The sequence below is a fragment of the Fukomys damarensis genome, unplaced genomic scaffold (assembly GCF_012274545.1).
Source record: "Fukomys damarensis isolate Sample0158 unplaced genomic scaffold, DMR_v1.0_HiC HiC_scaffold_25, whole genome shotgun sequence".
Taxonomy (NCBI): Eukaryota; Metazoa; Chordata; class Mammalia; order Rodentia; family Bathyergidae; genus Fukomys; species Fukomys damarensis.
In genome coordinates this window covers 26583535-26596842 of record NW_022900937.1, presented here as the reverse complement: position 1 = coordinate 26596842, position 13308 = coordinate 26583535, and the positions used below count along the sequence as shown (strand labels likewise).

At 58.2% G+C, this 13308-nt stretch overlaps 1 gene segment (V, D, J or C); it reads left to right on the top strand.

Moving 5' to 3' along the window:
- The window catches only part of LOC104859009, a 71756-nt gene extending 59240 nt beyond the window's left edge, over window positions 1–12516 (top strand). Inside the window, 4 exon segments of the C gene segment in view lie at window positions 10826–11104; window positions 11445–11516; window positions 11628–11957; window positions 12078–12516. Of these exon segments, the coding sequence occupies window positions 10885–11104; window positions 11445–11516; window positions 11628–11957; window positions 12078–12406 (951 nt within the window).
- Window positions 12517–13308: the final 792 nt, after the last annotated feature.

Sequence of the window (13308 nt, the reverse complement as noted above, 5' to 3'; positions counted from 1 at the left end):
TGGCAGGCTGACCTCTGAAAGTTGGTAGAGAGAGGGCAGGAGAGATGACTGTAGGGCCAAGAGGAGTCAAGGGCTCAGGTGAGACCCTAAGCTCACCAAGGAAGTGGTTAGGGTAGAGAGGGCCCCAGGGACTCCAGCAAAATGTGGGCGCAGTACAGCATGTGACATGGGCCTCCCTCTATTCCCCTGGGCCCCAGGGTACACTTCACCCACCCCCATCTCCACACCCACACAGGCGGCCTCTAGATCTGACACGGAAACCCCCAGAAAAAGGGAACTTCGGGAAGCGGCAGTGCCACCTATTTTCAATCCTGTTCTTAGTCTCTGAGGGGCTGGGGGTGGGGAGGCTTCCATAGCCCTGGGGACAGATGCTGTGACACCTAGGTGGACAAAACAGAGCTGAGCTGTGACAGCACAGGGCTGGTGCGGGGGACTTGGAAGCCACCATGACTACCAAAAGGTGAGTGGACTGGGCAGGGACAGAAGTGTAGGGGACAGGGACACTTCATCTTGCATAGCCAAGGCCACAGGAAGGCAGATTGCACAGAGACCTCCCCACAGAGGGTCCAGACCTCGCTGGGGACATCTGCCCAGAGTCACCAAGCCCATGTGGGAGGGATGGGGGCCCAAGGCATGGATATAGCCAGGCCACCTGAGTGAAATACACCAGGGACTGACAAGTATATGACAAGAGGGGCAGCGGGACAGCAGAAGAGAGATGAGGGCTGACGTGGTGGTGACACAAGCAGATGGCAGGGCAGAGTGGAGGAAGCTCGAGAAGAAGTAAAGAAAACTTCCAGAAATAGGTCAGGGCTTCACATGGTGGAAGAAAACCCTCAGCTGGGTAGAATCTCACCAGTAGAACCTCACCGGTAGAACCTTGGGGTTCAAGAACAAACGCAGTGCTAGAAAAAGACTAGGCTCAGCACAGAGGCACAACAGAGCTCAGAGAGGCAGTGAGGACCATGACACCCCAGGAGTTCAGGGACCAGGGCAGAGAAACCACAGCTGAGCTCGGTGAGGTGGATACAAGAGCCAGGACAACCACAGGAGCTCATTGGACCAGGACAAAGCATATGCCCGTGACTTATAGCAGGTAGGTGCCAGAAGGGTCAGGACAGCTCCAGGAGCTCAGGGGACCAGGGCAGAGCAGTGATAGGTAAACTGGGACAAGAGGATGTTGAAGAGGCCAGAGCAGCCCCAAGAGCTCAGGGGACTCTGCCAGGGCAGCTGCTGGCAAACTGGGGTGGTTGCATATGGAAGAGACCAGAGCAGCCCAAAGACCTCAAGGAACCAGAGCAGAGTGGATACAGATGAGCATGGGCCAGTGGGTTCTGGAGAGACCAAGGCAGCCCCAGGAGCTCAGAGGACCATGGCAGAGCAGCTGCCAGTAAGCTAGGGTGAGTGGGTGCTGGAGGAACCAGGATAGCCCAGAAGTTCAGGGGACTTAGGCAGAGCAGGTACAGGTGAGCAGGGGCATGTGGGTGGTAGAGGAATCAGGGTAGCTCCAGGAGCTCAGGGGACCAGGACAGAACAGTTGCCGGTGAGAAGGGAGAGGTCGGTGCTGGAGGGGACATGGAAGCTCCAGGAGTTCAGGGGACCAGGGCAGAACATCTGCAGTTGAGTGGGCACAGGTGGGTGCTGGAAGGGCCACAGCAGCACCAGGAGCTCAACGGACCAAGGTAGAGCAGCTACAGTTGAGCTGGGGCAGATATGTACTAGAGGGTCCATGGGAAACCTCAGAAGCTCAGTGGATGAGACGAGAGCAGCTGCAGGTAAGCAGGTAAGCAGGAGGTGGATGCTTTAGGGGCCAATCCAGTCCTAGAAGTTCAGGGGACCAGGGCCAAGAAGCTGCAGGTGAACAGGGGCATTTGGGTGCTAGGGGAGCCAGACAGGCCAAGAAGCTCAGGGGACCAAAGAGGAGAGGCTATAGAGCAGGGGCAGGTGGATGCTGGAGGAGCAAGAACACTCCCAAAAGCTTATAGGACCAGGGTAAAGTGCATGGCCCTCACTTGGGGCACGTAGATACCAGAAGGGCCAGGGTGATTCCAGGAGTTAAGGGGGTCAGGGCAGAGCATCTACGTGTGGGCTGTGGTAGCTGCATGCTACAGGGGCCAAAGACACCCCAGGAGGGGTGCAACAATAAGTGAGCAATAAGTGACCTTGGGCAAAAGAATGCTGGAGGAACCAGGGCAGCTCCCAGGAGCTCAGGGGGCTCAGGCAGAGCAGATACCACTGAGCTGGGAGTGCTGAAGTGGCCAGGGAAGCCCCAAGAGCTCAGGGAACCAGAGCAGAGCAGCTACACCTAAGCTGGGGCATTTTGGTACTGAAGCAGCTAAGACAGCTCCCAGGAGCTCAGGGAACTCAGGCAGAACAGGTACCACTGAGCTGGGAGTGCTGAAGTGGCCAGGGAAGCCCCAAGAGCTCAGAGAACCAGAGCAGAGCAGCTACAGGTAAGCTGGGGCATTTTGGTACTGAAGGAGCTAAGACAGCTCCCAGGAGCTCAGGGAACTCAGGCAGAGCAGGTACCACTGAGCTATTGGTGCTGAAGCATCCAGGGAAGCCCCAAGAGCTCAGGGAATCAGAGCAGAGCAGCTACACATAAGCTGGGGCATTTTGGAGTTGAAGGAGCCAGGGCAGCTCCCAGGAGCTCAGGGAACTCAGGCAGAGCAGGTACCACTGAGCTATTGGTGCTGAAGTGGCCAGGGAAGCCCCGAGAGCTCAGGGAACCAGAGCAGAGCAGCTACAGCTAAGCTGGGGCATTTGGGAGCTGAAGGAGCCAGGGCAGCCCCCAGGAGCTCAGGGGGCTCAGGCCGAGCACGTACCACTGAGCTATTGGTGCTGAAGTGGCCAGGGAAGCCCCGAGAGCTCAGGGAACCAGAGCAGAGCAGCTACAGCTAAGCTGGGGCATTTGGGAGCTGAAGGAGCCAGGGCAGCCCCCAGGAGCTCAGGGGGCTCAGGCCGAGCACGTACCACTGAGCTATTGGTGCTGAAGTGGCCAGGGAAGCCCCGAGAGCTCAGGGAACCAGAGCAGAGCAGCTACAGCTAAGCTGGGGCATTTGGGAGCTGAAGGAGCCAGGGCAGCCCCCAGGAGCTCAGGGGGCTCAGGCCGAGCACGTACCACTGAGCTATTGGTGCTGAAGTGGCCAGGGAAGCCCCGAGAGCTCAGGGAACCAGAGCAGAGCAGCTACAGCTAAGCTGGGGCATTTGGGAGCTGAAGGAGCCAGGGCAGCCCCCAGGAGCTCAGGGGGCTCAGGCCGAGCACGTACCACTGAGCTATTGGTGCTGAAGTGGCCAGGGAAGCCCCGAGAGCTCAGGGAACCAGAGCAGAGCAGCTACAGCTAAGCTGGGGCATTTGGGAGCTGAAGGAGCCAGGGCAGCCCCCAGGAGCTCAGGGGGCTCAGGCCGAGCACGTACCACTGAGCTATTGGTGCTGAAGTGGCCAGGGAAGCCCCGAGAGCTCAGGGAACCAGAGCAGAGCAGCTACAGCTAAGCTGGGGCATTTGGGAGCTGAAGGAGCCAGGGCAGCCCCCAGGAGCTCAGGGGGCTCAGGCCGAGCACGTACCACTGAGCTATTGGTGCTGAAGTGGCCAGGGAAGCCCCGAGAGCTCAGGGAACCAGAGCAGAGCAGCTACAGCTAAGCTGGGGCATTTGGGAGCTGAAGGAGCCAGGGCAGCCCCCAGGAGCTCAGGGGGCTCAGGCCGAGCACGTACCACTGAGCTATTGGTGCTGAAGTGGCCAGGGAAGCCCCGAGAGCTCAGGGAACCAGAGCAGAGCAGCTACAGCTAAGCTGGGGCATTTGGGAGCTGAAGGAGCCAGGGCAGCCCCCAGGAGCTCAGGGGGCTCAGGCCGAGCACGTACCACTGAGCTATTGGTGCTGAAGTGGCCAGGGAAGCCCCGAGAGCTCAGGGAACCAGAGCAGAGCAGCTACAGCTAAGCTGGGGCATTTGGGAGCTGAAGGAGCCAGGGCAGCCCCCAGGAGCTCAGGGGGCTCAGGCCGAGCACGTACCACTGAGCTATTGGTGCTGAAGTGGCCAGGGAAGCCCCGAGAGCTCAGGGAACCAGAGCAGAGCAGCTACAGCTAAGCTGGGGCATTTGGGAGCTGAAGGAGCCAGGGCAGCCCCCAGGAGCTCAGGGGGCTCAGGCCGAGCACGTACCACTGAGCTATTGGTGCTGAAGTGGCCAGGGAAGCCCCGAGAGCTCAGGGAACCAGAGCAGAGCAGCTACAGCTAAGCTGGGGCATTTGGGAGCTGAAGGAGCCAGGGCAGCTCCCAGGAGCTCAGGGGGCTCAGGCAGAGCACGTACCACTGAGCTATTGGTGCTGAAGTGGCCAGGGAAGCCCCAAGAGCTCAGGGAACCCGAGCAGAGCAGCTACACCTAAGCTGGGGCATTTGGGAGCTGAAGGAGCTAGGACAGCTCCCAGGAGCTCAGGGAGCTCAGGCAGAGCAGGTACCACTGAGCTGGGAGTGCTGAAGTGGCCAGGGAAGCCCCAAGAGCTCCGGGAACCAGAGCAGAGCAGCTACAGGTAAGCTGGGGCATTTGGGAGCTGAAGGAGCCAGGACAGCTTCCAGGAGCTCAGGGAATTCAGGCAGAACAGGTACCCCTGAGCTGGGAGTGCTGAAGTGGCCAGGGAAGCCCCAAGAGCTCCGGGAACCAGAGCAGAGCAGCTACAGGTAAGCTGGGGCATTTGGGAGCTGAAGGAGCCAGGACAGCTTCCAGGAGCTCAGGGAATTCAGGCAGAACAGGTACCCCTGAGCTGGGAGTGCTGAAGTGGCCAGGGAAGCCCCAAGAGCTCCGGGAACCAGAGCAGAGCAGCTACAGGTAAGCTGGGGCATTTGGGAGCTGAAGGAGCCAGGACAGCTTCCAGGAGCTCAGGGAATTCAGGCAGAACAGGTACCCCTGAGCTGGGAGTGCTGAAGTGGCCAGGGAAGCCCCAAGAGCTCCGGGAACCAGAGCAGAGCAGCTACAGGTAAGCTGGGGCATTTGGGAGCTGAAGGAGCCAGGACAGCTTCCAGGAGCTCAGGGAATTCAGGCAGAACAGGTACCCCTGAGCTGGGAGTGCTGAAGTGGCCAGGGAAGCCCCAAGAGCTCCGGGAACCAGAGCAGAGCAGCTACAGGTAAGCTGGGGCATTTGGGAGCTGAAGGAGCCAGGACAGCTTCCAGGAGCTCAGGGAATTCAGGCAGAACAGGTACCCCTGAGCTGGGAGTGCTGAAGTGGCCAGGGAAGCCCCAAGAGCTCCGGGAACCAGAGCAGAGCAGCTACAGGTAAGCTGGGGCATTTGGGAGCTGAAGGAGCCAGGACAGCTTCCAGGAGCTCAGGGAATTCAGGCAGAACAGGTACCCCTGAGCTGGGAGTGCTGAAGTGGCCAGGGAAGCCCCAAGAGCTCCGGGAACCAGAGCAGAGCAGCTACAGGTAAGCTGGGGCATTTGGGAGCTGAAGGAGCCAGGACAGCTTCCAGGAGCTCAGGGAATTCAGGCAGAACAGGTACCCCTGAGCTGGGAGTGCTGAAGTGGCCAGGGAAGCCCCAAGAGCTCCGGGAACCAGAGCAGAGCAGCTACAGGTAAGCTGGGGCATTTGGGAGCTGAAGGAGCCAGGACAGCTTCCAGGAGCTCAGGGAATTCAGGCAGAACAGGTACCCCTGAGCTGGGAGTGCTGAAGTGGCCAGGGAAGCCCCAAGAGCTCCGGGAACCAGAGCAGAGCAGCTACAGGTAAGCTGGGGCATTTGGGAGCTGAAGGAGCCAGGACAGCTTCCAGGAGCTCAGGGAATTCAGGCAGAACAGGTACCCCTGAGCTGGGAGTGCTGAAGTGGCCAGGGAAGCCCCAAGAGCTCCGGGAACCAGAGCAGAGCAGCTACAGGTAAGCTGGGGCATTTGGGAGCTGAAGGAGCCAGGACAGCTTCCAGGAGCTCAGGGAATTCAGGCAGAACAGGTACCCCTGAGCTGGGAGTGCTGAAGTGGCCAGGGAAGCCCCAAGAGCTCCGGGAACCAGAGCAGAGCAGCTACAGGTAAGCTGGGGCATTTGGGAGCTGAAGGAGCCAGGACAGCTTCCAGGAGCTCAGGGAATTCAGGCAGAACAGGTACCCCTGAGCTGGGAGTGCTGAAGTGGCCAGGGAAGCCCCAAGAGCTCCGGGAACCAGAGCAGAGCAGCTACAGGTAAGCTGGGGCATTTGGGAGCTGAAGGAGCCAGGACAGCTTCCAGGAGCTCAGGGAATTCAGGCAGAACAGGTACCCCTGAGCTGGGAGTGCTGAAGTGGCCAGGGAAGCCCCAAGAGCTCCGGGAACCAGAGCAGAGCAGCTACAGGTAAGCTGGGGCATTTGGGAGCTGAAGGAGCCAGGACAGCTTCCAGGAGCTCAGGGAATTCAGGCAGAACAGGTACCCCTGAGCTGGGAGTGCTGAAGTGGCCAGGGAAGCCCCAAGAGCTCCGGGAACCAGAGCAGAGCAGCTACAGGTAAGCTGGGGCATTTGGGAGCTGAAGGAGCCAGGACAGCTTCCAGGAGCTCAGGGAATTCAGGCAGAACAGGTACCCCTGAGCTGGGAGTGCTGAAGTGGCCAGGGAAGCCCCAAGAGCTCCGGGAACCAGAGCAGAGCAGCTACAGGTAAGCTGGGGCATTTGGGAGCTGAAGGAGCCAGGGCAGCTCCCAGGAGCTCAGGGGGCTCAGGCAGAGCACGTACCACTGAGCTATTGGTGCTGAAGCGGTCAGGGAAGCCCCAAGAGCTCAGGGAACCAGAGCAGAGCAGCTACAGGTAAGCTGGGGCATTTTGGAGCTGAAGGAGCCAGGGCAGCTCCCAGGAGCTCAGGGTACCAGGATTAAGCAGCTACAGGTGAACTGGGTCAGGTGGATGCTGGAAGAATCAGGACTGTTTCCGGAGCTTAGGAGGCTAGGGCAAAGCAGATACAGGTGAGCAGAGACATGTGGGTGTTGAAAGGACCAGGCCAACACCAGGAGCTCAGTGGACTAGGTTAGAGTAGCTTAAGTTAAGCTGGGGTAGGTGGTTACTGGAGGGTCCATGGGAGGTCCCAGGAGCTCACCGGGCTGCAGTAGAGCAGATATAGATGAGCAGGGGCAGGTCGGTACTTCAGGAGCCAGGCCAGTCCCATGAGCTCAGGGGACCAGGAACTAGAAGGTGTAGGTGAGCAGAGGCAGTGGGTGCTAGAGGGACCAGTGCAGCCCCAGGCACTCAAAGGATCGGGGTAGAGCAGCTGCTGGTAAACTAGGGTGGAGAAACCAGGATAGCCCCAGGAACTCAGGAGACTTGGGTAGAGCAGCTACCAGTGAGCTGGAACAGGCTGGTGCTGATGGGGCCAAGGAAGCTTTAGTAGCTCAGTGGACCAAGGCAGAGCAGCTACAGATGAGCAGGGGCAGGTGGGTGTTAGAGGAGCCAGGCCTCTCCCTGGAGCTGACAGGACCAGGGTAAAGCTTGTACCTGTAACTTGTTTGGCAGGTAGATGCCAGAAGGCCCAGAGCAGCTCCAGGAGCTCAAGGGCCCAGGGCAGAGCCCAGGGGCAGGTGGGTGCTTCAGGGGCCAACCAGTCCCAGGAGCTCAGGTGAGCAGGAGCAGTTGGGTGCTAGGGGAGCCAGAGAAAACCAAGTAGCTCAGGGGACCAGGGTAAAGTATGTGCCAGTGACTTGAGGCACGTAGGTGCCAGAAGGGCCAGGGTGACTCCGGGAGCTCAGGGAGTCAGGGCAGAGCATCTGCATGTGGGCTGTGGTAGCTGCATGCTACAGGGGCCAAAGACACCACTGGAGGCATTCGGGTGGGGGCAGGGTAGGGCAACAGTAGGTGAGCTTGGGCAGGAGAATGCTGGAGGGACCAGGGCAGCCCCAGGAGCTCAGGGGACTGAGGCAGAGCAGCTATGGGTAAGGTTGGGCAGGTTAATGCTGAGGGAGCCCGGGCAGCCCCCAGGAGCTCAGGTTACCAGGACAAAGCAGCTAGAGGTGAGCTAGGGCAGGTGGGTGCTACAGAAATCAGGACAGCTGCTGGAGCTTAGGGGACCAGGGCAAAGCATCTGCGGGTGAGCAGAGACAGGTGGGTGCTGGAAGGATCAGGGCAACACCAGGTGCCCAGCAGACCAGGATAGAGCCGTTATAGTTGAGCTAAGGCAGGTAGGTACTGTGGGAGACCCCAGGAGCTCAGTGGGCCTCGGGAGAGCAGAGGCAGATGAACAGGGGCATTTAGGTTCTGGAGAGACCAAGGAAGCCCCAGGAGCTCTAAGGAGAACAGCAGAGCAGCTACAGGTGAGCAAGGATAGGTTGGTGCTAGGGGAACCAGGGCCACTCCAGGGCAGAGCAGCTCCTGGTAAGCTACAGCTGGTGTGTGCTGGAAGGACCAGAAAAGCCCAGGAGGTCAGGGGACAGGACAAAACAGCTCCAGATGAGCAGGGGCAGATTGGTGCTGAAGGAGCCAGGGAAGCCCCACAACCTCAGCAAACCAGAGCAGAGCAGCTGCAGGTGAGCTAGGGCACGTGGTGCTACAGGAGTCAGGACAGCTGAAGGAGCTCAGGGGACCAGGGCAGAACAGCGGCAGTTGAGCAGGAAGAAGCTGATACTCCAGGGGCCAAAGCAGCCCCGGGATCTTAGAGGACTCCAGCAGAGCAGGTACAGGTGAGCTGGGGCAAGTGGGTGCTAGAAGAATCAGGACAGCTCCCAGAGCTTAGGGAACCAAGACCAAGCAGCTGTGTTTGAGTAGGGATAGGTGGGTGCTAGAAGGGCCACAGCAACACCAGGAGCTCAGTGCATGAGCATAGAGCAGTTACAGTTGGGCTTAGGCAGGTAGATACTAGAGGACCCAGGGGAAACTCCAAGAGCTTAGGAGATCACTTGAGAGAAGCTGCAGGTGAACAGGGGCAGGTGGATGCTTCAGGGGTCAAGCCAGTCCTAGAAGCTCAGGGGGCCAGGGCCAAGAAGCTGTACGTGAGCAGATGCATTTGGGTAATGGAAGAGCCAGAACAGTCCCAGGAGCTCCAGAGAAAAAAGCAGAGCAGCTACACATGAGCAAGAACATGTTGGTGCTGCAGGAGCTCCATGTGCTCAGGGTAGCCAGGCAAAGCAGCCACAAATGAACTGGGCAGGTTGATGTTGGAAAGGCCACAGCAGCCCTAGGAGTTCAGGGTACCACAGAAGAGCATATGCAGATGTACAGGGGCTTGTGAATGCTGAAGAGGATAGGGAAGACCGAAGAGCTCAGGGACACAGGGCAGAGCAGCAATAGATGAGATTAGGTAAGACAATGCTGGAGGGGCTAGGGCAGTCCCAGAGTCTGGGTACTGAAGGCTGATAGGAAATTAGAGCTGACAGGCTTAACATAAGACTTTCAGTGCAAGGGCAAAGCCCCAAGGAGTCCTGGGCAAGAAAGGAGCAAAGAAGGGGTCAGGACTCCTCGGGCCAAGGTATGTCAGCAAGTTGCATGGCCAGGCAGCCCCTGGGGCTCAGGGAACCTGCTTTTCCTTCTCCTACCTGAGCCAGCTCAGCATTTGCTGCTCTGCCCCCGCCCTCTTACAGTCTACCTGTATGTGCAGGAGAGTGAGGCCTGGGACTTGCAGAGGATGCTGGGGTGGTGGGGACAGGGACAGCAGGGGGCAGGGGGTTGCTGCAGACAGCATCTATCCTGGGCACTGAGAGGGTTCAGGCAAGTTCCCTGGGGCTGGTGCTCCCAAACACACCTGATGGATAGAAGTTCTGGGGTCAATCTGGCTGTTCCTAGGGGTTAGTGAGGACTGGGGTTAAGGGAACCCTGCTGAAGCAGGAAAAGGAGGAACAAGGCAAAGGCAATCAGTCCCACAGAGGGGACAAGAAGGGACCAGAGGGCCAGAGTAGAGTCTGCTGGACAATGGGGTGCAGATGAGGGAAAGGGAGGCTGGCAAGACCCTTGGCTGAGGGTAGCATACCAAGCGCAAGAGGACAAGAAGACTTAACTTTCTCAGGGGTCTGGGTGTAAACCAACCTGCAGGGCCCAGGGGTGCTGGCAACAGCAGAAGACACAGGGGTTTCCATGATGCCCTGAATGCCAACAGCATGCAGGAGATGGGGCAAGACCAGGAGTGCAGGGGGAAAGGAGGCAGTGGGCAGTTGAACCAAGCTCAGCAGTGCCCATCCTGGAGGAAGCCCTGGGGAGCACAAGGAAGGAGGCAGCCAGGCCAGGCCAGGGCTGGGCAAAAACTTGGCAGGTGGGAGACAAGGCTCTGCATGTGTCTGAATGGACCGCAGGAAGGCATGTCGGGGAGCCAAGTAGCTGGACCAAAATCCTAGACAGAAAATGACTGAGACTCTGTGCCTATGAAGGGACTCTAACCAGGGCAGAATCAGGTTGTGCAACAAGGTTGTGGCTCTGCGGGGCTCATAGTTCCCAAAAACAAGCATACCACTCAAGCATGGCACTCAAAGAAAGCTGGAGAGTTGGAGAGGTCCTAGCAAGAGTCCAAGGGAAATGGGCAAGCAGAGTTTATAAAAAGGCTACAGGGTTGTGCTGACTCCTGTGGGTCATAAAGCACTGAGTAGATATTTGAGGATGGCCCAGGAGCAAGAATGGGAGGCAGTAGTGATGGTCAGAGACTACACTGGATAGCTAGACCTGCAGATTTCTGGAAGCATACTGGGGAATGGCTGGGTTTATGGAACCAATGGCCTGGCCTGGGCCAGAGTTTGAGGGGAGGGATGGCTGAGGTAGGCAGGTAGACCAAAACAGGTGGGCACCAACAGCCACAAGCCCACACCCAGACTCTGCCTAAACATTGCAACGCACCCTAAAAAGCCAAAGACAAAGGGTCTTCCAGGATCGAGTCAGATGTGTCCAACACCATGTCATTTGGTATCTTTTTCCTTGCAGCCACCACAAAGCGCCCTTCCGTCTTCCCTCTGGCTTCTGGATGTGTGGACACTGGCTCCATGATGACTCTGGGCTGCCTGGTCAAGGGCTACTTTCCCGAACCTGTGACCGTGACATGGAACTCAGGGTCCCTGACCAGCGGAGTACACACTTTCCCAGCCAGTCTTCAGTCGGGCCTATACTCACTCACCAGCATGGTAACTCTGCCCTCCAGCCAGAAGAAGGCCACCTGCAACGTAGCCCACCCGGCCAGCAGCACCAAGGTGGACAAGATTGTTGGTGAGGACAGTTCCCAAGGAGATTCAGGTCCCCTGCAATACAAGTGTGGGGTCAGCCTTTCTGGGCGTATCTGCCACAGGCACCAGGAAACTGCTGTCTATCTCCTGCATGGAGGCCTCTGCCCACATTCGTGCTCAGGGTGATGTCCTCTGGGGGTTTGCACCAGGCCCAGGGTGGGTTCAAGCTGATGACTTTTCTATGGCCACTGGCATCAGGCCTGCCAAAACTCATATCCTGGGGTGCAGCCTAGGCCTGAGTTCACACCTAGCACCCAATCCTTCCTTCCTCAGCTGAGTACCTTCTCTCCTCAAACCCCCTAACCCTATCCTTATCTCTGCAGAGCCCAGCACCAAAGGCGGTAGCGACAAGTCTTCCACATGTCCCACATGTCCCACATGTCCCAAGTGCCCACGTAAGTCACCAGCCCCCCTCTCCAGCCCAAGTGGGGATTGAGTACCCAGAAGTGCCCTGTGTCAGAAGGAAGCCCCAGGTGCTGATCTGTCCCATTTGTCTCCCACACTAGCTCCTAATCTCCAGGGAGGACCATCTGTCTTCATCTTCCCCCCAAGACCCAAGGACACGCTCATGATCTCCCTGACCCCCAAGATCACTTGTGTTGTGGTAGACGTGAGCCAAGATGACCCTGATGTCCAGTTCACATGGTTTGTGGACAACAAACAGGTGAACACAGCTGAGACAAAGCCCCGAGAGGAGCAATTCAACACCACCTTCCGCGTGGTCAGTGTCCTCCCCATCCTGCACCAGGACTGGTTGAACCGCAAGGAGTTCAAGTGCAAGGTCAACAACAATGCCCTGCCAGCCCCCATTGAGAAAACCATACGCAAAGTTGGAGGTGAGAGTGTGGTGCGGGCAAGTGGGAGGTTGGGTGGCACTGTGGGGGTGAAAAGGACAGAGCCTCCCTGTCCAGCCCTCTGTCCTGGCATTGAACATGTGTTGACCTCTCTCCCTACAGGGGAAGCCCGGGAGCCGGAAGTGTATGTCCTGGCCCCACACCGAGAGGAGCTGTCCAAGGAGAAAGTCAGTTTGACCTGCCTGGTCACTAGCTTCTTCCCTGAAGACATTCATGTGGAATGGGCAAACAACGGGCAGCCGGTGGACCTACAGGACTACAAGACCACCCCACCCATGAAGGACACTGACAACTCCTACTTCCTCTATAGCAAGCTCCGTGTGGACAGGCACAAATGGGACCAGGGAACCGTCTACACCTGCTCCGTGATGCACGAAGCCCTGCACAACCATCTCACGCAGAAGAACATCTCCCGGTCTCCGGGTAATTGAGTGCTGTGCCCAGCAAGCCCTCACTAACCTGCGGATTCTCAAGTCCTGTAGGACCCTTTCCCCCAACACCCATGTAAATAAAGCACCCAGCACTGCCTGGGACCCTGCGACACTGTCCTGGTTCTTTCCGAGACAGAAGGCCTGTGCCATGGTTCCTGGGTCAGGCAGGGACCAAGCCTGCACTGTAGTCATTAGGGACAGACAACTGTCTGCATGGGAGGACCACAGTGTGTGTCTTCCCTCACAGGGACAGGCACGACCTAGCTGTCCTCCCAGGCCCCTCTTCAGCTGCCAGCAGCTCCCTAGGCAGCCCCATGGGAAGGAACACTCAACTCGCCTCTGTAACAGCCTTTCCTTGCCTCCAAGCCCTTGTCCTGGGGTTTCTGTCCACCGCAGAGACTGCAAGCTATGACTGTTGGACAGAACCTCTATGACCCCCTCACCTGCACAAAGCTGGCCACCACTGGGGACACTGGAGGTTGCCCAGCCATGGGGAAGCTAGGCACCCCTGGGGACATTACCTACTCATGGGGACACTAAACACCCTTGGGGACACTCACTCCTGTGCTCCCAAGTGGTTGAGGCACCTCCCTAGATGCACCAAGGGAGGATGGTCCAGACACATGAGAGGTGAAACTTGTGGGAGGGCACTGACCCCAGACCCATTAGAATAAGTCTGCTGAGCAGTCCCAGCCCATGCTGACTGCACACACCTATCAACATACATGCACACATGTATATGCCCAACATCCTGGGTCCATGGGCAGCCTGCACAGCACCCATGCTACCTTCCATGCCTACCTCACTGGACATACACTGACCAGCCCCCTTGCAGATTTTCCAACACATAAATTTCCCAACTGGTGCTCAATCCATCAGCTGCCTCCTACACTATACGGGAC